Source organism: Gymnoscopelus braueri, assembly GCF_963280865.1.
Source record: "Gymnoscopelus braueri genome assembly, chromosome: 3".
In the NCBI taxonomy this organism is placed as follows: Eukaryota; Metazoa; Chordata; class Actinopteri; order Myctophiformes; family Myctophidae; genus Gymnoscopelus; species Gymnoscopelus braueri.
In genome coordinates this window covers 26,177,578-26,203,441 of record NC_137612.1, presented here as the reverse complement: position 1 = coordinate 26,203,441, position 25,864 = coordinate 26,177,578, and the positions used below count along the sequence as shown (strand labels likewise).

General features: G+C 41.5%; 1 protein-coding gene across 2 annotated transcripts in view; it reads right to left on the bottom strand.

Annotated features, from left to right (window-relative positions):
• The window catches only part of rnf123 (ring finger protein 123), a 202,847-nt gene that overhangs the window by 154,597 nt on the left and 22,386 nt on the right, over positions 1-25,864 (bottom strand). For both annotated transcript variants that reach the window (XM_080423938.1, XM_080423937.1), the window contains exons 21-24: positions 23,296-23,397; positions 8,449-8,549; positions 6,524-6,716; positions 6,118-6,263 (exon numbers count right to left, since the gene is read on the bottom strand). In XM_080423938.1, coding sequence (XP_080280064.1) covers positions 6,118-6,263; positions 6,524-6,716; positions 8,449-8,549; positions 23,296-23,397 — 542 coding nt within the window. The remainder of the gene's footprint in view (positions 1-6,117; positions 6,264-6,523; positions 6,717-8,448; positions 8,550-23,295; positions 23,398-25,864) is intronic.

The following is a 25,864-nucleotide window of genomic DNA, read 5'->3' as shown; positions in this document are numbered from 1 at the left end:
CTGACCAATCAGCACAAGCTACAGTGCCACCATGAACTGTCACAGTGAGCGAAGGACCTGATGATGTCAAACAAGGCAGAAAATCAGCAACCAAACACTGTTGCTGTGGATGGTATCTATGGATGGGAATCAAGAATACGGAATTGAGGTTATCAATTCCTGCTGGCATGTTTGACGGCATGCTGACAGTTACTCATTGCAAATCAGCAATGTCATGGGTCTATGCTGCTGAAAAGGAATTATTTCAGTATATTTATGTTACTAGAGACACCTACGTCGCACCGCCGATCCGACAAATATGCCCATATATGGAGATCTCTGTATCTGTCAATTCATGTCCAAAGATTGGCTTCCTAAGTTTGAATGGCTGGCCCGTTTTGAACGAAAAGCTTCAAATCATGATTGCCGTGAAACTTTGCACATTCCCAATAGGCTAAGGAGGAAATGCCATCCTACATTTTTCAAGTTGGCCTCATGGTGGCACTATAACAGACCGATTCACGTTTTAACATATAACTGGACCGATCGGTGTGAAACTTTGTACACATTCCCTAGAGGCCTTTTAAACATTTTTGCTAATTATATTTTTTTATATTACTCCTACAGATGTTGTCCAAACATCATGCAAATCAGTACACATTATCTCTATAGTCATGTGATCAAGATGGACCTGTCCGATTTTTATATTCCATCCTGATTGGCCAGGGATACTAATTTCATCAATTCAGGAGAGAGACGCACACATTCACTCACTCACACACGCACACAATCAGATGTATGGTAAGCTTCCTCTCAACACCTTCCTTCTTTAGAACAGCTGTGATGCAAAAGAGAGCAGAAGAACTGGAGGCAGAGGGAAGCCCTGCCTGTAAGATTTAAAAAAAAATCATACACACACACAGTCGCACGCACGCACACACACACACACACGCGCACACACCCCCCCCCCCCACACACACACACACACACACACACACACAGATACAGTACAGTAAGGCTCAGTAAGGCTTCCTCTGAACACCCGAGGGTCTATCCTAGAACCTCAACAGTTCTGGTGCAACAGATAACAGAGGAGCAGAGGAAATGGAGTTAAAGGGAAGCCCTACCTATTAAAAAAGAAGAAAAACATCACACACACAGCTTTCCCCACCATTCATCATGCCTACCCAGGGTATAATTTGACTGAACACAAATTACACTGTGGAATAGTTTTAAAATAGAGAGTACTACAGGGAACAAATATAGATTTGGTATGATTGAGCTCAATTGAGTGCACATGGTGCAATGGCAATGGATTTCCATTCCGATCCAGAAATTTCATTTGCAATTCAGCAGGGAAATCCAGAGCCTAGGATTTCATCCTCTGCATTCCTACTGGCTATTGCTGTCATATGGTATATGTACTGTATGCACTCACTGTATGTGTCTGTCATTCTACATGTACTAAATGTTCTCCCCTCCAGCAGAGGAGATTGCATTAGTGTGTTATTGGGAGCCCGTTGTGACCCATCAGAAACACAGTGAACGATTGTTGCATCAGGCTTTCTGAAAGAAATACCTGTGTGTATATATAGTACAATATTGGTATATTAGAGAAGAGAAGAGAAGACTGTGCCATTTTTACCATGCTTGAAGGTCAGAATATATATATATTTTTAATAATAAAAAAAAAGATGATGTTTATCTACAGGGTAATTTCTGCCAAGTTGTGGAATAAACATATTTTTTGTGGTGTTCATTATGTTTCTCCCATGTTTGCTTTGGGCCAATAGCTGACGTGATTACTAAAATCAGTCAATCTGTCGTGAGCACTCACAGGCACTCATGGGCCGCAGCAAAAAATAACAACAACAACAACACTTGAACCTTTTCTGCTTTGGTTAGGCTATTTTTAGCCAACTAACAATCAACGAGCATGGATACATTTGTGTTCGTCCACATCATCAAGTGATGATATGCCCAACGACAAACACGCTAAAGAGAGAAAATATGATGATAATTATATCCAAAATGCGTCCTGTGTCTTTGGTGTCAAGCAAAGGAGGCTAACAAGCCAGCCAATCAGAAGCGACATCTGCAAACCATGCACAAAGAACATGTTGGCAAAACAAAATAATTCTTCCGTCGAGAGAGCGAGCCAGAAAACACGGATGGTGAACATTTCCAGTTTCTCCGCGAAAACAACCTGTCTGTGGATATAGTGAGAGGTAGTCACCTCTCACCTCACTGCACTGAGCGAGCACTTCAGCGCGTACTTCACTGATGTGGACACCGCTGTCTGGGACTGGGTGCGGGATAGGGCATTCACCGAATAGTTGAATATTCGAATATTCGACTATCAAACCACTATTCGACCACTTTACATCAAAGTCGATAGGGGTGTGCCGATACACTAATTTCATGAAACGATACGATACGATATTGGGCTCACGACATCGATATATGGCACGTTTTTTATTATGAAAACATATGGGGGGGGAAGCAAATGCAAACAAATATTTCTGTTTTGCATCATTCAGACATGCAAACTTGTAGCTTTTCAGCTACAATAGCCGTTTTGAATCCAAATAGGGCAATAGTGTGACACCTGACCCGAAAAACAACAACATGTTGTCCCCCTTTTCACCTCGGGCTGTTTGCATGCCTGATTATTATTATTGTAAAAAAACGATATTTCTTTTCTCCCAAAACGATACATATCGTCACAAAAATGTATCACGATATATCGCGGGATGATATATCGGCACACCCCTAAAAGTCGATTATTCGGATATAATTTTTTATATATTTTTCTTATTTTTCTATTTTATTAATATCATTATTTTTTGCAGTAGCTTTTCTACAGCAGACACGCAGCTGTGAGCAGCTGTAACTTTTTTCTTTTTTACACCCTGCATTTTTGACGAGACGAGCTGTATTCCCGTGCCCGTGGCACTTGCCCTAGCCTTGACGACCTTGCAGGATTATGCAAAGGCTAAAATGTAACTTAGATAGCATGTTATGTGTAGACAGATGCCAGGTCATTGTTGACCTGGCATCCTATAGTCTGTATAGTTTCAATGTAGGTTGATGATAGGTTCTTGGTTTATTAGTTATTAGATTATTGGTTTACTTATGTATTACTTTATTATTAGATTACCATTTCTATGCATTTAATGTATTATTGATGTATTATTGATGTATTATGATGTACTATCTTGTGTCCTTGCTTACTGTTAGTCGCTCTGGAGTAAGAGCGTCTGCTAAATGCCTAAACTGTAAACTATAAACTGTATTCAACGGCCTGTAACAAGCGACCGGGGGGTTGCGATGACTTTTTTCTTTCTGGCGGAAGCACAGTGAAAGCCCCCATGATTACCAACTATCAGGGGATCGTTCATACTAAAGATAAATATTCTGTGACTACTTGGAAAGGTACTATAGAGCTGCCAATGGTTTGAATAAGGAACAAATCTCTCGAGTAGACATTAAAATGACCCCAGAAGTGTTTAAAGACCTGAGGGCGATTCTACAAATGTCGTCTAAATCAGTAGTTCACACACTTTCAAGATTTATCAAAAATAGCAGATGTACAAGCTTGCAGCGCGGCACGAAGTGACACTTTGTGAGCTTGTATTTCTGCTATTTTTGAATAGCCAACGCAAAAATCGAAAATGACACAGATGCTTTCCTGATTTTAATGAGTTAAAGTGAAATGCACCTTTAAATGGGTTAAAGGATCACTTCACCCATTTTCAACCTTATCTTCATGTAATTGCTTCTCACTAAGGGTCTGTTTTTTAATTAGGAGGGGGGAGGGGGTAGTGCTGATGTACACCCAACTTTTTCCGTGACCCCCCCTGAGTGACTGCAGGAAAATTCATGACCCTGCCGCAACCACCATAAATCATATGTTTCAGATTTACACCAACAGTAGGTGGGAGAAAATAAAACAAATGCTGATCGTTTAATGTAGGCGAATTTATTTCTACATAAAACAAAGCACTACGTGATGTGAGCGGGAATTGAGCCATCAAGAATAAGGGCACACTCTGCCTACATGAATAAAACAGTCAACATGAACTTTTCACCTTTTCTTATCCTACTACTTGGCATCAGAAACCCTTTTGTAGTCTGAACATAACATGTTCAAGCACCAGACAATGCGGACATGTTATCCGATGAACTCAGAATGTGATTGATTCCTAGTGTTGTAGCCGATGCTGTCCCTGTATAAGCATGTCTATACCTAAAATGAGCTTCTGCCAGAGCTTTGTGCCTCTCCTATGCTGACAACCTCTCACCTTTCCTACTAACCTGTCCCAACAAAGAAAAGCAAACTGCTCACAAACTTAATTGAAACAATATGCTTGAATATACTGTACTGTAGTGTAAGCTATTGTTTTCCTATGGAATGGCACACCTGCTGTGCGCTCCTCTCTGGCGCCACGTGTCGTGTTTATCTAGCGGTGTCGCAGCGCTCCTTCCTGTTTTGATACCGGGAGATATGATCGGAACGGTGAGACGATGGCAAATGCAGACGAAAGGTTGATATTACACTCAACGTCTGCTTTAATAAATGTGTGCTGTTTGGCCAAAGCATTTCTGAACCATCAGCGTGCGTCTGTAGTGGTGCGTGTGTAGTGTGATCACCAAGGTTGCATTGCTCATGGGACGGCCTTGCACGCCGTGCAAGAATCTATTTGAACAGGAGCACGTGCAGGCACATGCATAGATTAAAACAACTTTAAATTCACACCTCAACAAAGTTTACAAAGGCTCCCGACCCACACCAGGACCTGAATTAACATAGGAATGAGCCTAGATGCATATCAATTGTCCATTGTGTGACCAGTAGTCTAGGTGTTCAGAGACGTGCACGTGGCGTCATTAAAATAGAGTGCAACCATGTTCCAATTCAGCAATGCAACACTGGTGACTGATCACCCACTTATATAAACTGAGTAAGTTAGATCGGTTTACCAGTTCACACCTTTTACAGAAAGTCAACATTATAGTTCAGAAGTTCAGAAGTAGACTTCACATATGAGGTGTATTCTACGGAAGTACAAATAAAAAGATCCAAATTGGTTTTCTCGCACAATTCTGACTTTATATCTCTGAGATTCTTTCGCAAAATTGCTTTTCACATTTGTGAGAGGGAAAAAAACATAATTTGGAGATGTCGGAACGGGAAGAAAGAACCTGGGCCTATCTATTATTTATATTCAGTGGCAGAAATGGGCTTCCAGAGTGTTACGTGCCTATGAAAACAAGCTAGGTTGAAGAAATGTGCTGGCTGGTAGCCTCTGTTGATCTAAAACCTCAACAACCATTCTGTTGGTACTTATTGAGCGGATACGACACTAGTCTGCCAACAAAGCCACCCTCCTCTAAGCCCTTTGTGATTACTCCCATATAAGAGATCAAGTCACCAGGGGGGGTATGATCTTTCTCATCAGGTTTTTCATTACCGGAGTCCCGTGTGGCATTTTCTTTATGAGTTCTATTACCGCCATGGGATTTTTCCAATATATAGGCACATAAGACCTTTGATGTGAATGTAATGTTTGTTTTCTCCACTTCATTGACGTGATGCTGTTGACACTGACAGGTGGAGTGACAGACAAGACAGAGGGACAGTGAAGGAGGGGTATAATATTGCTGTCAGGCAGAAACCTTGTATGTCCATATTTAAATTTAAATTTTTGTTTCATAAATCAATGCCCTATTTCGTCATACTACAGTGTCACACAAAAATAGCAAAATAGCCGATCTACAAGCGTTGTGATCTTGCAGATCTGCTATTTTTGCTATTATTGAAAAAAAGAAATGTACTTGAAAGTGAAAGTGGTTTCGTCTGTCTGTGGGTTTTATAAATATTGATACATACCAGAATTGCTGTCAGAATTGCTGTTTGAACAGCACCTGGGTGAGATTGGATGTGCATGCACTATAGCCTTTATAAATATTGAACCAATGAAAATTATTAACAAGACCCTGTGACTGAATAATAACTACATTGGAACACAGGTTTTTTTTCCTCCATTTTCTGAAAGGTAACCGTTTGGACATACAAGGTTTCCACCTGACAACGACGATAAGCGCACACACACACAAACACACACACACACACACCTTTCCCAGTTGCTGATGGACACTCAGGTTGTACATCATTACGATGCCATCAACGATCTCCAGCAGGGACTTCTCTGCGATTGGCTGGTCTGGCTCTACCAATGGTCGCCCCAGCAACAGGCCATCGTTACCATGGCTTCCCTCAACTTGAGTTCAATGTTGAAAACAGGGGAGGATGGGGGGAACGCAAAACAAAAGGAAAGTATGATGAAAGAGAAGAAAAAGAAAAGGCAGAGGAGATAGGTAGGATAATGGATTACACCAATAATGCTTCATATACCTTGGTGACCTACACAACAATAGGTGTGTGTGTGTATGTGTGTGTGGTGTGTGTACGTACGCGTGATGCCCTTTTGAGAGCCATAGTACAAGAACAGTAGTGTAAAAAAGGTCTTCTGTCACTTACTGTCCTCCTCAGTCCTCTGTTCCACGGTGAGGGTTCGAACTTTGACCTTCTCCGGCGGTGCCAGCGGTCGCCTGGGGGTCATTAGGCTGACGGCAGCCGTGCTGAGGAATCGGTTGGCCCGACCCAGTGTGGGAGAACTAAGCCAGCTGGGCCGGGCTAGTGCTCCACCCATAGCTACAGCACCAAACGGCCTCTGGAAAAACAAAACAAAACAAAAACACATTTAACCACTTAAGCCCTATAAACGTTGTCCATATGCAAGCTCTAACCAAGGGGCAAGGCTTGGATATTTACAATGAGGCCAATACGGAAGAGAGACAGTTCATATAAATGGCCAGTAGGTGGCTGCAGGTGTCAGAAAGAATATTCTCTCATTAAAGCGGATGGGTTTTTGGACGAACTTTAGACTAGATTTTCTTACCTTAATAAAAATTGTCATAAATACTATATGCTTCCAGTCGCTAGTTTAAAGTCTCCTTTCAATCATCATGATATGCGTTTTGCTGAATTATGGTCCCATTTATTCTAAAATTGACGATAAAGTAGGCTATGCTCCAGGAGGGGCGGGATGATTTGATTGACAACCTACACAACCAATAGCATTCATTCATTACATTACATTACATTACATTACAGTCATTTAGCAGACGCTTTTATCCAAAGCGACTTACAATAAGTGTTTTCAACATAGGTAGGGAACGAAAACTACTAATCACCAGAAGTCTTTACTGCATTTTCTGCAAAAACAAGCAACCAAGAGTATACCTAGCGCTAAGGTAAAAGTGCAATATATCAGCTACCTATTTCCTTAAACAGATGAGACAAAATAGCTAAATCAAATGAGCATGAGCTAAAACAAATAAGTGTATCGACTAAACAAGATCCAATAAACAATCCAATAATCCAATAAACAATACAGCAATAGAAAACAAGCGTTCGTACAACTAGTTAACAACAAGTAGGTCAGGCAGAGAGGAAGGGTAGTGTTTCCTGAAGAGGTGAGTTTTCAGCCTGCGGCGAAATATGGGCAGTGACTCTGCTGTCCACAATTCCACAAACAATTCCCCGCCCCGCTCTTGATTGACAAGCTACCCAACCAATAGCATTCTTTGGGGGTTGTTTTCCGGTTCCCTGGTCACATGTCTGGTCTCAAGCAATAGCGTCTGAGTTCCGGCGTGCCCAACTGTATATATTAAAGATGGAGGATGCACGTTCCTGAACAATCGGCTTCATTTACGATCTGTAGAAACCAATGGGTGACGTCACGTTCCCATCGTCCATTCTTTTTACAGTCTATGGCTCTAACGCATAGCGACATGACACATTGTGATCTCGTTGATCTGCAATTTTTAATGTAAAAAATATATATATATATATTTGTTTTAAGAAATAAATATTTAGACACATTTAGCCTTAAATGATATGCACAAAATAGGGACACCAGGGTTAATGTGGTTAAAGAAACTAAACCAACACTCATGCACAGTATCCACTTTGCACACCATGGTACAGAACATATACCCCTGGTGTGTGACTTTCAGATATTATTTTGTTTTAGTTTTTTCTGTTCTGGAATATGTGATACAGATAGAGAGCTGTGCTGTACACCCAATTTCTTTATTTCTGATTTTGAGGATGAGTTAACAGATCTCTCAATTATTATGTACTTTGTCATATAGCAGTGTTGCACAAAATATCAAAATAGCAGATCTACAAGTTCGCTGACGCTTTGTGAGCTTGTAGATCTGCGATTTTCTCTACTTTTGAAAATGTCTTAAGTGAAACTGAAAGTAGTTAAGTGTGTGTGTTCGTGTGCGTGTGCGTGTGTGTGTTTCCCCCCTCCATTTCATGAAAAGCAACAGTTTTGGACATACAAGGTTTCTACCCGACAGCGAACAGATGGTTTCTAATAAACAAACATAAACCTGTGCTGCTCCACTCTCTTCATCTTCATCCAGGTCGTCCATGGAAGTGGCCTGGATCTCTGCAGGGTCGATGATGATGTTGGCTTTACTAGCCAGGTCATCTGCCAGACAAAAGTAAACAGAAAATGCTTTTTAGTTTTACATTTAGGCCACGTTTCAATATTGACAGAACAGTCTCCCTAATCAGTAGAAACACCTGCTGAGAAGAGAGGGCACACAGACAAGTGTCCAACCAAAATTGCATTATTCTGCCTCTCTCTCTTCCCTGAGAATTAACAAACAACAAACAAAAACACAAGAAGAAAGAGCAGAAGCACATATTTTAATGTTTATCTGTTTGTGCTCTTACTTGTTCCCGTTTTTGTTCCCAGCATGATGCTGAGTGCACAGCACGCATTGGGTCCCAAAAACATTCTCGTCAATTCATAATAAGCCTGATCCAGACTGATATAGAAATAATTTCATCATCTGAACACCGGCCTACAAAACTGGATGTGTTTTTTGCCAAACCAAGAGAGTGAGACTATCGGGACCTGCAAAAACCACTACACAGTACCAAGGATCAAAACAAAGCCTGGCTATTTTCGCCATTTGCCGTACGAAATAGTACAAAGGGGTAGTACAACTAAGCGGTTAATAACCACTGTGACTGAACCCAATATGGGATAAAGAAAGGAAAGAAATGAAAGAAAGAAAGCAAGGAAAGAACGGCAAGAAAGAAAAAAAGAATAGAGAGAAGTAAATAGACAGTGGTCTCATCTGTAGTCTGGACAATTTCATTGTTGGCTAGTCTGGTGATAAACACCTCCCTTACACCTGCAGAACGTCGCTGTCGGTTGGAAACCTTGTACGTCCAAAACCGTTAACTTTTAAGAAAAACTGAAAAAATAACCTGTGTTCCAGGTTCCAAGCTGGACCTGTGGCACGTTGTGAGCTTGTATCGGCTATTTTTGCTACTCTTGTATGACATTATAGTATGACGTATGGCATTAATTTACGAAAAACATAAACGGTTGAAATATAGAGATACAAGCAGATACAAGGTTTCTGCCCGACAGCGATGAGAAGTGACCTCTGTACCAGAGGCTCTGGAACTGTTGTCTCCTCTCAGTTCCCACACAGTATAAATCTACTACATCATAAAATTCAGCCAATCCCAAGTCCTGTCCATAAACCCTGTGTGAATTATTGTTACACGTCCATGGTTTATCTCCAGGGGAACATAGTGGACACGTGTTGCCAGCAGTGCAAGCGGGAGGGAAACACTTTTTGTTCTATTGGACAGTAGCTGAAGGAGAGAGAGAACTGAACTCTGATGAGACAATCCAAGATTGACGTGAGAATTAAAATTACACTGGTTTTCTTGTTTGTAAATATCTGCATTTTAACAAAAGTTCAAATCTGTACATAATTAAATGAACTATACTGGGTATACATACACAGGAACATACAGTATATTATACTATAAATGCGCAAAATATCTATGAGTGTGTGTCCGTCTGTAGTTCACGTATCTCGGCGTGAGTGTCACCAACGGCCTGAGGGAGTGTCATGACTCATGCCCGGCATCGAGGCGGTCTGATCGGCGGTTGTCCAGAACCGCCGATTCGACCAATACGCCCACATATGGGTATGCTGTCTATTTTGTACAAATCTGTCACAAAAAAAACGCCATTGTGGTTCTTTAATTGACCCATTGACTGCCAATCGCGTAGATCTACGCGAACCTATTTAAAGCCGCCACGTGCCAGTCGCGTAGATCTACGTGAACTTAAAAAATAATAATAATAATAAAAAGAAATATATATATATATATATATATATATTCTTTTTTTTTCAATTTTTTTCGACCCAAAGACCAAGGGGATATGATTTTTTGAAGATCTAGACTCCTATCCACTTCCTTGTTAACTTAAAACTTAAAGATTCTGTATCTCGGCTCCTGAGTACTTTTTTTTTTCAATTAAAAATCTCTGGCAGTGGGCAAACGCGGCCAGAATTTTTTTTGACAGTCAATGGGTTAAGTGTAAATGTGTGTGTAAACTGAGTGCCACGTTACAGGGGTGGGGGTAGCAGAGAAACAGAAAAAAGGATGCTCTAATCTAAGACTACTCATCATATAACTCTCATCCACCATTCTTTTAAGCTTTATGAATTTTGAAAAGGATAAATAGCTGTGGACACAAAGTACAAAAAACTGCACCTTTGATACGCTACTAGCTCCTTGTCTCCCCATTCAACTGTGGCACCTATCCACTCTAAGTAGTCTTGAAATGTATATTGTAGTTCTCTGCATGTTGTGCAATTAAGAACGGATCTTGTACCCATTACTTTATTTCTGTTTTTTCAAAATTTTCTAAAACGCAAATCTCATATAATTACCCTAATCTCTGCTCCCTTCAAATGTCAGACCACTACGTGGATAAACATCTGTAGTAGAGGTCATAGGCAAATCTCTTCCAGAACCACAAGGGTCTCAGAATGATCATATGACTGCCAGGGTGGTCCGTTTGATTGAAGTTTTGAAGCTAGGGGTTGAACCATAGACAGTAAAAATAATTGACAGAGTGACGCCATTGGTTTCTACAGACCGTAAACCCATTTTTGTGTATTTTTATATCAAAAGTCCCTAAAAAGCCAATCTTAATTACTTCCTGTAAACAAAAACGTGCTGCGTGATGACATAACGCAGCTTCCATGAATATAAATGAATCTTGACTACATGCACCTGTTTGATTCCCATAGCTGCACGTTCTTCAAACACAGCTGATTTTAATTACAGAGCTACTCCGTTTTCAATCTCATTCAAGATGACATCCAGACGGTGTATTACTCATTTTAAACTTAATCTGCACACTAAAATATGTATCTGAAAACATTATAGGTTAGAAATAAGCCACGTAGAAGCAAACATGCTTAACTGGTCGTCTCTCTCTCACTTGTAAACAAACACTAGCCCTGTTGTGAATTTGTACTTCCATGTACTGTTATGTACTGTCATGTACTATTCTCATGTCTTACTAAATAAACTACATCAATCAATCAATCAATCAATCAATGCGCACGGCTGAAGTGATTGAGATTCCAACGTCCCATAGCCTGAAGGGATGGGACCTTCTGATTGGTTGAGAGTCGGTTGAGACGACGTTTCAGACTGAATCTTCAAAATAAAATTACCGAAAATGTCACTGCACTGCATCTTTAAGGTAAGAAAATCAAGTCTAAAGTTCGTCAAAAACCCATCCACTTGAATGGAGAAAAAATCTTTCTGACACCAGCAGGAGTAAAACAGTGTAACTACAGGCCATTCATATGAACTGTCACTTCCTATATAGACTCAATTTCAAAGCCCTGCTGGGTTGAACAAGCTGAACAGATAGTCAGGGGATATTTAAAAAATCGTGGAATAAATTCCTTACCAAAAAAAATCTTCACCAATGTGTTTGTAAAGGTGTCTAGTAACACATCTCACAAAGACTGAAATGCAGTTTCCCTAGGAGAATTTGTGACAGCTCCTGAAAGTTGGGGTACCCACCATAACCTTATGCGGGAAAAGATAAAATATTTTTTTATTCTGTTTTAAGTAGCATGTGAGGGGTCAAACTAGGGTGTTTTTATGATTCTGAATCCATTGCAAGCATTTGTTTTGCACCAAAACTACTCCTTGGGCTAAAAACGGCCATAGCCATCCTTTTCCAGGTATACTTTTTGTGTAAAAAGCCCATTGAGATTGGGCTGTTTTTAGCCCAAGGAGTGGTTTTGGTGCAAAACAAATGCTTGCAATCGATTCAGAATCATAAAAACACCCTAGTTTGCCCCCTCACATGCTACTTAAAACAGAATTAAATTTTGATTTTTTTTCCCCTGCATAAGGTTATGGTGGGTACCCCAACTTTCAGCAGCTGTCAGAAATCCCCCTAGGGAAACTGCATTTCAGTCTTTGTGAGATTTTGTGTTACTAGACACTTTTACAAACACATTGGTGAAGATTTTTTTTGGTAAGGAATTTATTCCAAGATTGGACATTTTTCTGCTAATATCCCCTGACTAAGAAGAGAGGAAAGGAGGAAACGGAATAGGAGAAAGGGAGATGAAAGAAAAGTTAAAGGAGCACCAAGAAACCGAGAGAAAGCAGGAATGCGAGGAAACAGGGAAGCAAAGAGAGCGGGAGCACCAAAAACAGGAGAGAAAGAAGAAATGCTTAATCACTCAGAGCCAGAGGTTACAGTTGAGCCACCAGTTGGTTTGTCAGAGTATGTCTGTTCAGGTGGAAAGCCCTGGCCTGTAGTCAAGGAGACGACTGCAGAGGGACCGGACAGGCAGATGGCTATTATCATTACTGGTGCAAATAGCAGAGAGGGACCTCAGAGGATATCAGGAAGGGATGGATTACCGAATGGGTTGACTAGGGCCAGGGGCCCAAGATCTCAGGGGCCCCTAAGCCAGAGCATCTGTGCGAAGTCACACATATTCAAAGGTCTTTGTCATCCATGTCAATAAAAGCGCCACAAAAATCTTACTGAAAAACGGAATGAATAGCCTCAACATTCACTTTGAACATGCAACTAGAAAGAAACCATCATGATACCTTTTAAGTGTTTATCCCTGACCAATACACTGGCCTTTGATATGATACGAAGCAAAGCCAGGAAAAAAATGCATTGCATAAGGTAAGACTAGGTGTGGAACTACAGGGAGTCCAGCCATCTATTAGATGCTCGGTCTGCCTGTCTGGTGCTTACCTCACAAACCATTGGACCAATATACACCAAAAGCATTATTTGTACATCTCTACGTTTTGTTTTTTCACTCACAAAATCAAGCAGTGCAGATACATATGAGCGGGTGCTCCGAGCCTTTGATTAGACAGCGGTCTGTTATTGAGTTCAGCGGTCATTATTCAAAAATAAAAAGTGATTGAATCAAGCATTCAACCAAGCCGAGATTTTTTTTAGCAGGCCGCTAATATAAAAACATGTCCTCCATACTAACCTTTGTAGTACCAATTTCACCGGAGTCATTTGAGCACCATATTCATGCCCTTTGGGTTGTTGAAAGCACTATGAGGTTTATTGGTTTATATACTGTAGGTATGTTGGACAATGCCACTTGTTATCATACTTCAAAATGAAATACAAAGGACATATATCCCTGGTGCAAAATCAATGAAGACTACAAACAATCCAACTAATCTACAATTTTCCCCATGTGACAGCCTTTTCATCAAAGGAAAAAGAAAGTGTTTCACTCAATCGAGTTGATTAGTTAGGTAATCAATCAATAGCATGAGCACTAGTGCATATGAGCACTAGTGCGTCATGGGGCGTGCTGCTGTGTGGATGAATGGGCCCATGATGTACTGGGGTAAAGGACGGGTTGGATGCCATTAATCAACTGTTGATTTACATGCATGTCGTGTGGGGCGCAACTCGTAATACAGCTGAGAGGGAAGGATGGAGAAATAAGGGATGAGAAAAAGATGGGGCAGAGACAGAGAAAGAGAAAAGGGTCAGACAGAGGCCAAACAAGACAAAGAAAGGGTTTGACAGGGTCTTGTGTGCTTCAGTCTCTCTCCAAGCGGAGCTCGGCGCACTCATAAAAGACAAGGTCTATATGGGCCACATCTGAACGACTGAACCCACAAACGCATTTGCGTGGACACATTGCTGTGATCACGTGACTCCAAATGTGTAGCTATTTGTGTGAGTTCTAGACAAAATGTGTAGGAGTAATAGCAGAAAGTGTGTTTTGAAAATGCATTTAGAAAATTCTAAATGGGGGGACTACTAAATGGGCTGAATTGGACGTGGCCTGGATGGGGATTTTTTTCATGGTCCAAGAATCCTGGGACCATTTTTGATTGTAGGACCTACAAGAGTTATAGGCCAAATGTAAAGCAACCTGGTTTCGCTACACCAAAAAAAGGTTTGACATTGATAGTGCAGCGGCTAAAAGCAATATTTTGGGAGAATCGTTCACTTGGTGATACAAGCGTGAAACTTGGTACAGATCATCTTTAGAGGTCATTTATCGATTTTTTTAATCGAGCCACTTGAAAATCAAAGATGGCGGCCATTTTTCAAGATGGCCGACATCTTAGTGGGCAGTTAAGTGATATGATGGTTTTTTTTGTGATACAAGCATGAAAATTGGCATGAGCAGTCTCTGTGGGTCACTTGACAATAGGCCACCCACAGCTACTTGAAATTTCAAGATGGCGGCCATTTTTCAAGATGGCCAACACTTTAGTGGAGCAATTAAGTTATATAATGGTTTATTTGGTGATACAAGCATGAACATTGGCATGAGCAGTCTCTGTGGGTCACTTGACAATAGGCCACCCACAGCTACTTGAAATTTCAAGATGGCGGCCATTTTTCAAGATGGCCAACACTTTAGTGGAGCAATTAAGTTATATAATGGTTTATTTGGTGATACAAGCATTAAATTTGGCATGAGCAGTCTCTAAGGGTTGCTTGACAAGAAAACACTCCCAGCCACTTTACATTTCTATTTTCAAGATGGCCGCCCCCTGGATCCTCAAAAGATACATTTTCTCATAGAAATTTATGTTTTTTTTCTTCATTAAGGACGATTATACGATTATTATTATTATGCTAAAGAACAACTTTTAACACATCACAATATAGTTGTGTTGATTTGTTGATCATAGATAGATTAGATAAGAGTGAATATCTGCACTACCAGGGCACACTGGTGATATATCACTGCTGTTAAACTCAGAGTGGGGTTCAATGTCAGCTAATTGAAAGTTGGTATCCCAAATGCTGTCTAATTTACCCCAAAACAGTTAGATAGCCGCACCTGAATTGACAGGTTGTGCCAGCACGGGAGAGCCGAGCCAAGGTTAATGGGGTTTTAGTTAACCGGATGGTGTACAGATCGCTCAGGATTTAAATGGCATTGGATGAACGATCGAACTAAGTGTAGGGTTAAGGCACGAACTTAGTTGTATCCCATACATCAAAGTGCTTGGTAAAAGGTGGTAAAAGGATAAACCCTCGGCCTCTGCCTATGCTGCAGACATGGCAGAAGCCATCATAACAGTTGTGAAAACTAACTGGGACAGATGTTTAATTTGTCAGCAGGTCACCAAGGAAAAACTCATTCAGCCGAGTTTATTCAACAGAGAGCACGATCGTACTGGTTATGATACCATTGCAAGAAATGTTCCATTATTTCATAAGATCAATGCTCTGCCTATTTTACTTAGTCCAACCCGACTAGATGAAGGTGATGGCATAGAAAGCACATCGACAAGAAACAGAGCAAAATATAATTCAAGCTGTAAACTTAGGTTCAACAACACAGAGCTGGAAAGGGCCCAAAAGAGAGCATCTACATCTGCTGAAGACACTGAAGATACCAAAGATATCCATGTCAAGAGGCCAAGAAGATCTAATGTATGACCGGTCCAGCGATGTCACAACTGTGAACGAGGCCAGGCTTGATCTCTTTGCCAGAAAGCAAAGACAATATGACTTGATCCCACCAACTCAAGCAGCACTCAAAGAGCATGCCAAACATGCTTCTTATGAGGCTGGATACGTGTGGGGACAGGCATTGAAGCGACATCCACAAATGCCGAGCCCATCTGACTGGGGATGGGTGGAACAGGACGAGAAGTGGAAAGTCTTCTGGACTCCACTTCCACCTATTGCGGAGAGTTGTTGGGAGTTGACCAAATGTGGGTGCTCCAAGGCATGTACTGGAAGGTGTAACTGCTTCAGATATGGACTCAGTTTCACATGCCTATGTAGTTGCCCCTGCTAGAACCTATTTGCATGTTTATTTTGCCAGAGTTATTCCCTGTTGTCCTCTGTGTTTTCAAGTGGAGGCCTATGGCTCGGCTTCCCCTCGTCACATCGACGCATCATGTTTTACTTTTTATCTAGTCTATTACTGTGTAATTTTCAGTTGTTACTTTGTAACATTGCTTCCACTGCCTTCCACTGCCATATCTAACAGTGAAGCACATTTTCAGTTTAGTTCCTTAGTATCGTTTGTCATGGTTCCGTGGCTATTGCCATTCAGTATTAGCCATTACTCATAATTTTGGAGCACTGTCCGTTCAGCACCACAACTGTGCTTATCAGCACCACAACTGTGCTAATTTATTCATCTTATTTTTTGTATCCCTCCCCACCCCTTAGTATTTATTTGACACATGTAATGGCTGTTAGTTTAAAAAAAACAATATATATATATATATATATATATATATATATATCCTCCCTTGTGACTGTTACCTTGTCGTGGTAAGGGAGCTTGTTTAGGCCTACCTCAGTGAACCCTGAGAGCTATGCCGGTGGGAGGCAACTCCTGACAGGTCTTACCAAACTGGACAGGTCGTGGGCGAGGAGTCAGACAAAACACAGTCAAACAACCTCTCTTGACAGAGCTTTTTGAGGAACCCAATACATTTCTATGAGAAAAGGTATCATTTAAAGATTGACATCTTGAAATTTCAAGTGGCTGTGGGCGGTTTCTTGTCAAATGACCTTTTGAGACGGCTCATGGCAATTTTCATGCTTGTATCACCAACTAAATGATTTCTTAAGCTTAACTAGTCCACTAAGGTGGTGGCCATCTTGAAAAATGGCCGCCATCTTGACATTTCAAGTAGCTGTGGGTGGCTTATTGTCAAGTGACCCACAGAGACTGCTCATGCCAATTTTCATGCTTGTATCACCAAATGAACCATTATATAACTTAAATGCTCCACTAAAGTGTTGGCCATCTTGAAAAATGGCCGCCATCTTGAAATTTCAAGTAGCTGTGGGTGGCCTATTGTCAAGTGACCCACAGAGACTGCTCATGCCAATTTTCATGCTTGTATCACCAAATAAACTATCATATCACTTAACTGCCCACTAAGGTATCGGCCATCTTGAAAAATGGCCGCCATCTTGGATTTTTGAGTGGCTCGATTAAAAAAGTCAAAGAGTTGACCTAAAGGAATGTTCATGCCAATTTTCACGCTTGTATCACAAAGTGAACGATTGTTCCTACTATCTGCTCTACTATGAAAGGTCCAGCCGTTTCCGGGACTAGCTGTGCACACAGACACAGACACAAAAACAGGGGGGAAACATAATCTCCGCCTCTCTGCCTTCTGGGCTGGTGTACATCAAAATGCAGGAAAGCCATTTCCCATAACTTAGTAGGAGTAAATCTGAATCTCAAGCAACAAAGCAGTGAACTGCTTTCACCTTTGCCACCTACATTTTTAAGATGCTAGGGTAATATGGGGGGTCTTGTTCTGAATGAGGGCAGGAACAATGAGTACTGGTGCTTAACACATTGAATGCCAAAAACGGTCCGGACCGTTTTTGAGGGTCCAAACGAGAAGTGCCGAAAACGGTCCGGACCGTTTTTGACCCAATTCTATTTTTATACATGTGGGCCACGTGGGGCGCTAAAACGAAACTTTGACATCACCCAAGGAGTTTCTGAGAAGAAGAGGCTGGATCTGGCTCCATGTCAAAAATCCTTCCGGTCGGCGTTTTCAATGTTATCTCCTTGATTAAAAGCTTAATATCTCCATTTCTTTTTAATGTGGTGGAAACGAGCCGTTTCCGATCGGCGATCACGCTGCAATGGAGGATCGCGTTGGAAATATTATTGTTCCAGGCGTTAGTCGGGACCCTCCGCCGTCTCGCACGCACGCTTTGTTTACATGCACTTCCGCGTCTGGGCTTCTCACAGCACGAAATGTATAACGCAAGTGGATGGAAGAAATGCTGGCACTCAACGTATAATATTTTAATAAACCTCTGGCACCCAATGTGTTAATCGCCGGTGGATGTGCCGGCCATTATTCAATGGGCAAAGGGTGAAAATGACCCCTGAAATCTCAAAAGAATGTACAACGTGTGGATGAGATGATGTGTGGATCTTTAATATTGACAATGAAGGAAGACAGTGGGTAACCTGATATTGAGACTCTGAAAAAAGGTTGTTGTGTTTAATAACACCTTCGGTCAGTAAGGTTCATATTGCGAGAGTCTGTGGAGATGATTTGATGTATTAGTTGAGAGTGATACATAAGTCATTTCACTCTCCAATCTTGTTAAGGTCAGAGATATCAAAAGTGTGCAATTAAATTGAAAAAGGTTTGCACTAGGGTTTAACACCGGGAATCCCGGGATGCGGGAATCCCGAGGTTATTTACCGTCCCTGGAACTGACTTCGGTTCCTGTGATCCCGTTTTTTTCTTGTTAGAAATGAATACTAATTAGTAGAAAGGCCTATCTACAGCGCGGAGGAATTACTATTATAATTAGCCAAGTTACTTGCCGCGTTGCCGACCAGGGCAGGGTCCCATCGTCCCGTTGTGAGAGCCAATATGGGACGCACTGAATGTAACAGTAATGAACAAAATAAAACACAAGTGGCCGTGATGCCCCCCTGCCTGCCCTGCGCACGCTGATTTCACCGTTTCCTCTGCTGTCAAACAGTAGACACCAGTTGACTAGTTGAGATTCAACATCAAGTGAAACGCTGCATAAACAGTGGGTAGGTTTGATTTCGAGCCTATATTCCAGCTTAAAATGCGCGCAAGCCAAGCAATGCTTTTGATAGAGAGAGGAGAGACTGGAGAGAGAGCAAGAGAGAGCGCGTGCGAGAGAGAGAGAGAGAGAGAATTAGACCGATGTGGTCCGATTTTTTAATCATCATTAATGTAGCCTACCCTACCTACACTTGCATTTTAGAACGTTCAAACTACCATTTTACTAGAACTACCCAGTAGAACAAGTGAACTGCACAACAGCTGTCTGTCTCATTGATTGTCAGTGGCAGCGCTAGCCATGGTTCACATGACGCTTGTATACAAGCGTCATGGTGCCGAGTCCCCCTGGTCTAAAGTTGTGTTCGATTTTTTCACATTGCCATCTCTCACATAAACATAAACGTTCAGATTTCAAATATAAAGTGCTTACCACCGAGCCACGGATGTTACAAGGCGATGCGGACCGCGATGAGTACCCGTATCCCCCGTATTGTTCAATAAAAAGCATTTTAATCCCATCGCCGGCCATTTTCTCCAAATTGTCTCCGATACTTTCAACCATGCGACACTAATGGTTGGGAGGTGTATTGCACTCTGATACATTACAAAACAAAAACAAAACAAAAAAGAAAATGGCCGGCGATGGGATTAAAATGCTTTTTATTGAACAATACGGGAGATACGGGTACTCATCGCGGTCCGCATCGCCTTGTAACATCCGTGGCTCGGTGGTAAGCACTTTATATTTGAAATCTGAACGTTTATGTTTATGTGAGAGATGGCAATGTGAAAAAATCGAACACAACTTTAGACCAGGGGGACTCGGCACCATGACTGTCATGGTATGACCAACCCGATCTCCAGAGATTACCGTAACATTGCACGGAACGAGTGCACTTCATTCCGTGGATAGCCGCCTCGGAACTCCCGAATTGCGTGCATATGGTACGGCGCTGCCTTTGTGACAAAACCATTTCGGAGGCGCGCAGTCACAGGCGAATTGTCCCCCCGTGAAGGACCACCGAGGGAGCTAAGGCGATCGAGTTGCCGTCCTGAACGGTGGGACATTCGCCTGTGCCTACTCAGCGCCGTTTGAGTTATGTACCGATAGGCACAGAATCGTAAATTTTATTGTGCGGACTGCTCTGCTTCCGGGTTTTTCCGTGTTGCGACTGGTTACGCCCACCGTGGGACTCGCCGTACATATGCACGCAATTTGGGAGTTCCGAGGCGACTATCCACGGAATGAAGTGCACTCGTTCCGTGCAATGTTACGGTATTCTCTGGAGATCAGGCTGGTATGACAGTCATGTTTCAGGGCTATGGCAGCGCATGCATGTGCACATCAAAATCACACTACAAAACCCGACATTTGATCAACAACAAAATATAGATTAATACATTTGACAACATACAGTCAACATCCCAAAATGGAGTCTATATCCAGCAAGTAGCCTAATATAAATTAATAACTGCAAACAAATTACAAGTTTAGGCTATCAAATCAATATCCTACAAAAGTAGAGATAAGCTGTGACCTCACCGGCGCTCTGATGGACAATAAATAAATAATCCTTTTGCAAATTCTCTTGTCAATAATGATACAAATGGAACGTTTATTTCAGCAGCTAGAGTTTGACATTGTTTGAGTGCGTGTTGGGTGCACAGCGCAGCTCCTCGTTTAAGTTAATTGTCTTCACCCGCTGCAGGGCAGATCTCCGCCAGGGCACTATATTATATTTATATATTATATTTATATGATTAAAAAAATCAACTTAAGTCATTATTAGTGCAAGTTCATAGGTGGACACAATAGGGACATTTGGGCACCTCAATATAAAATTGGCTAATTAAGTATCTACATATAAATGCATTTTAGTGGGTAGTTTTTAACGGGAATTCCCGGGAAGCCCGGGAAAAGGTCTGAAGATTCCCGGGAATTAAAATTAGCTATTTCCCGGAAAATGTTAAACCCTAGTTTGCATAGACAAAGACCAATTATAAAGCACATTGCGGACAGACAGTACACAGACGATTAGGCACACCGCGTTCTTCAGTGTGTAGCTACAGACATTGAGCGTGGGGTAACACGTGGAATAAAAACAGTGATAAAAGGTTACCTCAGCTCGAGCTGCTAATAAGCCAGCTCTTAAGAGAGGACTTAAAGCTAGCAGGCGAGCCAATGGACTTAATGCTTGTGGGTAGACCATTCAATGCAACTGCTGCATAATACAAGAATGAGCTTTGGCCCATACAGCTTTTGAATTGGCAAGGCACAAAGTTGCTTGAGCTTCCGCTGATTGAATGACTAACTGCACTGACCTTGCAAAAGTAATTATGTAGATATCTAGGTGCAGCATTGTTTGTTATCCTGTGAACCATACACATTTAGATTTGAGTGAAACCTTCCTCAACTTTGAACCACTTAAGACTTTACATTTTTCGAAAACATAGTATAAAAAACAATGGGTTTTGCATGAAGCAGTTGTGCAGCAAACAGATTGACCAGCATATCTCTGTTTTACTGAGTAGTATATTGCTGCGTTAGTGTGTTCTCCTTTGTTTCATACTTGATGTCTCAGTAGCAAACTACCTATACATAGAACTTCAGCTGTTTAAAAAGAGCACTTCTCAACATATGTGATAGAATTCCATTTGTACATTAGATCTGACACCTCACTGACCCTTAAAGGTCCTTACACACAAGGGGCGATTTTTTCATGCGAATAATACGTATTTTTTTAAAACCGTATAAAGTCAATGCAAGCTTCCACATCAGTTTCACGGAGAGAAAAAGCGTCTTTTATTTATTCGGATCGCCTGTGTGTAATGACCTTAAGTCTTAAGATGCTGTTATGATGAGGAGTGACTTGAGAAGAACTTCTACGACAGCATTGTCCTATTTTCATTACCACTACTCTGTACGGAAAATAAACTCGCTTCAGATTTACTTAAAAATTTAATTAAATGAAAAACTGAAATGGATTACCTGCTGTAGCAGGTAATTATTATTCCAGCCATGCCTCTGTGTTCTTACTGGCGTATTGCCAGTACAGAAAACAGTCCGTTGGGGATTATCAGTCCACATCATATAGCTGTCTGCCTGCTGCCTACCTGACAATTACAACAAAGGGCCATGCTTCGCTTCCCCATCCTCAACCTGACAGCGAGGACACCTCAATTTACTTCAGTGATGCTGTCGAGCGAGAACAACGTGTGGCGGATTTGAGTGTTTCATGATTCTGTTGCTCCCAATGAAAAGAGTGCATACACAGTAAAATGTTCTGCGTTCATTTGTCTCTCTCACACTCTCTCATTTGAGACTCTCTTGGCAGTGTCGTGTACATTTTGCGGCCAAGCTTATTCAAAACACGCTCTGTAATTACAAAACAATGGCAGTTCTATCACTCCCTGAAGCACTGTCTTTTTGGAGACAAACTGTAACAAACTGAAGGGAAGCAAGTGTGTGATGTACACTACAAAATGATGAAACGCTACAAACTGTACACAATGGTAAATGTGTGTGTGGAGGAATTGATTGGTATAACGACTAAATTGGTGAGAAAAAGGGGGTAAAATAAAGTATGAAGTAAGAGTAAAGTAAGAAAAACTGGTGGGGATAAATACAGGAAAAAAAAGGAAACTGGATAATCATCATCTTTGTTTCCTGCATTAAAAAAAATATTAATATGTCAATACAGAAGTATTAACCAAATGAACCTTAACGTCCCTTTTCTTGGGCGTGACATAATAGGCAAACATTCAATGAAAATAGGCAATCTACAAGCTCACTATGCATCACGTTGCAACGTGTTGTGGCACACTTTTGGCAGAGATTTGGTGTGAAGGGAAAAAAGGATGGGACAAGTACAGACCACTGGGGAACCTCCGTCAACAAAGTTGAGTGGTTAAGAGTGATCATAATTTGCTTGTAGTGTGGTGTTTATGAAAACAGAAAGCAATTGCCCCATCTACTGGAGCTTCCAATAGCTACACTGAGCAGCATACAAACTCATACAGGAAATCGGTTGTTACCAGTAGGCTCCATCAATACCAAGAATTACATGTATTTATTCATTCATGTATTATTATATTGCAGAGCAATACCAGTTGATATCAAATATCTGGTACAGCAATCATCAGTGATAAGTATAAGGTATAATAAGGTATATGGTTAGTTTAACTGTCAACCAGGTCTTTGAATCTTCATGAATTATAGCGGTTTCAAAACGACAAGAAAAACAAACAGCCATTATTATGACACTGTTGGCCACCCAAGAGTGAACTGAACATTTATTTATGCACAAACCAACCTTTGAGTGTCTTCTTAAGGTGAGAGAGCAGGCCTCCCAGTCTCTGCAGGTCGAAGTAGTCAACCTTCCCATTGTAGAAGAGCTGTGGAGGAACGTAGGCCTCTGGAGGGAGGGAAGGAGGGAAGAGAAGAAAGAGATTGGAGAGAGGACGGAGAGGATTAACAGAGACAAAGAGAGAGAAATAATTACACAGGATGGAGTGATAGGGTAGATGATAAAAAAATACAAATAAAAACAGACAGTAAAATAAGAGATATGTATGGAGGAAGGAGTTAATGAAGTGAAAAGAGTACCGGTACATAAGAATACATTGGGGAAAAAATGAAGAGAAAAGCCAAGGGACAGAAAGAGAGAAAGAGAGAAGGGGGGGTTGTGAATGGGGATAAGGAGGGAGAGAAGTCTCTGAGCAAAAGCAGGCACATCATAAACAACCTTCATTATAATTCAACAGCAGTAATTGAAGAAAAGAGCATGATTGTCCTTGCAGCTATTTCCTTCATTATGAAACTGGTCCCTTGGGCGATAGGTGAAAGAAGGGTACAGCACTCATAGTGCAGGCATGAGCTGAGCACACAAGCATTGATTCACATACACATAAATATGCACAGGCAGCTGTTGGCTGCTGTTCCAAAAGCTAATATATCTATATATGCCTTACTGTAATGATTGTCAGAGGTTTACATGCCCTACACCTCTTACAGAGGGCAGGAGATAATGGGGTGATATTGAGTGGCATGCTGAAGGCTAAGCATTGGGTGATCAACTTGTCAAACTAAATTTGACAAGCAAAAGAGGCTTTCTCTAGCACAAGCACAGTGTTAATATACCACAAGTAAGACGCGCGAACGCTGGAAGCGAACGCAGCTCGAAAATAACAATAAGAAGAATCGAAAGGAATGAGCAATTGTAGAGAAGTGGGTGGTACAGTGAAATTAGTGAGAACAGGGCCGCCAGAAGAGTTTGTGAAATGTGTTTGGTTTAGGCATGTTGCAGGCTGTTGTGCATTTTAATCAGAGCATCGTCTACATTCCTGGTTTTGCACTCTGGCGCACTCTGGCGGCTGCACACAGGCAGTGCACGCACGTGAGTCACATGGGGGCGCGAGCCAATGAGAGCGCGGCTGCACACAGAGACACACACACACAACCCGAGCACGGTTGCATAGTAAGCTCCACTTGGGCGGAGGCGCTAGTGACTCATATAATGACAGATTTCATTTCAACACACCCAATTTTAAACCCAAGAAACATAAAAGTGTCTAGTAAAATAGTTGCTCTTAGCCATGTCATACACACATACACTCTCCTACAAACTCACGCACACATTCTCACATCCTCGCACTCTCACTTCTTACATACTCATACTCACACAGAAACACAGGTGTGTGCACACAAACACACCCACACGGTCACAATCTAATTAACTTCTGCTAGATTCACACTGCTCTTGTGTCTGGATTAGTCTCTCTACGGTCTCTAGACCTGATGTAGCAAAATGTCCCTGGGCCTGTTTTTAGCTGTGACTATATGCACAAATATAATTCCACAAAACGTTGCATTGAATGAAATGGCATGAGGTAGACAAACAAATACACACAGGGTACACCCAACAACCTCTGGAACTATTTGAACAGTGAGGCACAATGTTCAATGTCTGGCCTCTGGTTTTCTCCTACCATGTGTAAAGTGAAATACACTTTCACACAGAAGAGTTTATTGCTACACCAGTGGAGGAGATGATACATGGAAATTAAGCATAGCAAGAAACAATGCCAGTAACGTAATAACAGCAATGAATCGCCTTCAGTTGCCAGTTTGGGATGCTTCGTGCATAGTATACCCTGCAACTTATTGTGGACGAGGGTCTGCATAAGTGAGCACTGGCTATCGGCAGAAAGATTACGGTACACTTCAAGCACACACTTGGAGGACATTCTGGTAGGAATTTAAATACATTTAATTAAAAATATGTATTATATTTATTTAATCATTTTTTTTATTGTCGTCCCGTGATGGCCCTGCCCCTCTGCCTAACTTTTGGCTAGCCAGCAGCCTTAGAGATTGTCAGAGTAGGACAGGCCGTCAGGCCAACTTGTTACACCTGTGTTGAGGTGATTTTGGGGAGTATATAAGGACCTCTCATGGCAATCTATCATTGTCTCTTTTTGGGGCTCTACCTGCATTGACTAACACGTGTGTGTGTGTGTGTGTGTGTGTGTGTGTGTGTGTGTGTGTGTGTGTGTGTGTGTGTGTGTGTGTGTCCTTGTAAATAAACTCACTCTTCTCTTTCTCTCTTCTCTATCTCTCTCCCTCTCTGGATTGCTCTCTCTCTCTCTCTTGGCATTGCTCTTTGAATCCTCTCTCTCTCTCGATTTGAGTCGTTTTTTCGGGTATGGGTCGGGCCAGGCTCATTATTGTATGGTTTTTCAGCCGCATTGACAACTCTTCAGAATTGGATGAATCACTTTGCATTAAGGGTAGGCTCATTTTAAATGTACTTCACAAATGCAAAGGATGCATTCATGGAAGAGGTAAGGAAGATAGTAGAAGTGCTGAGGAGGACCACATCA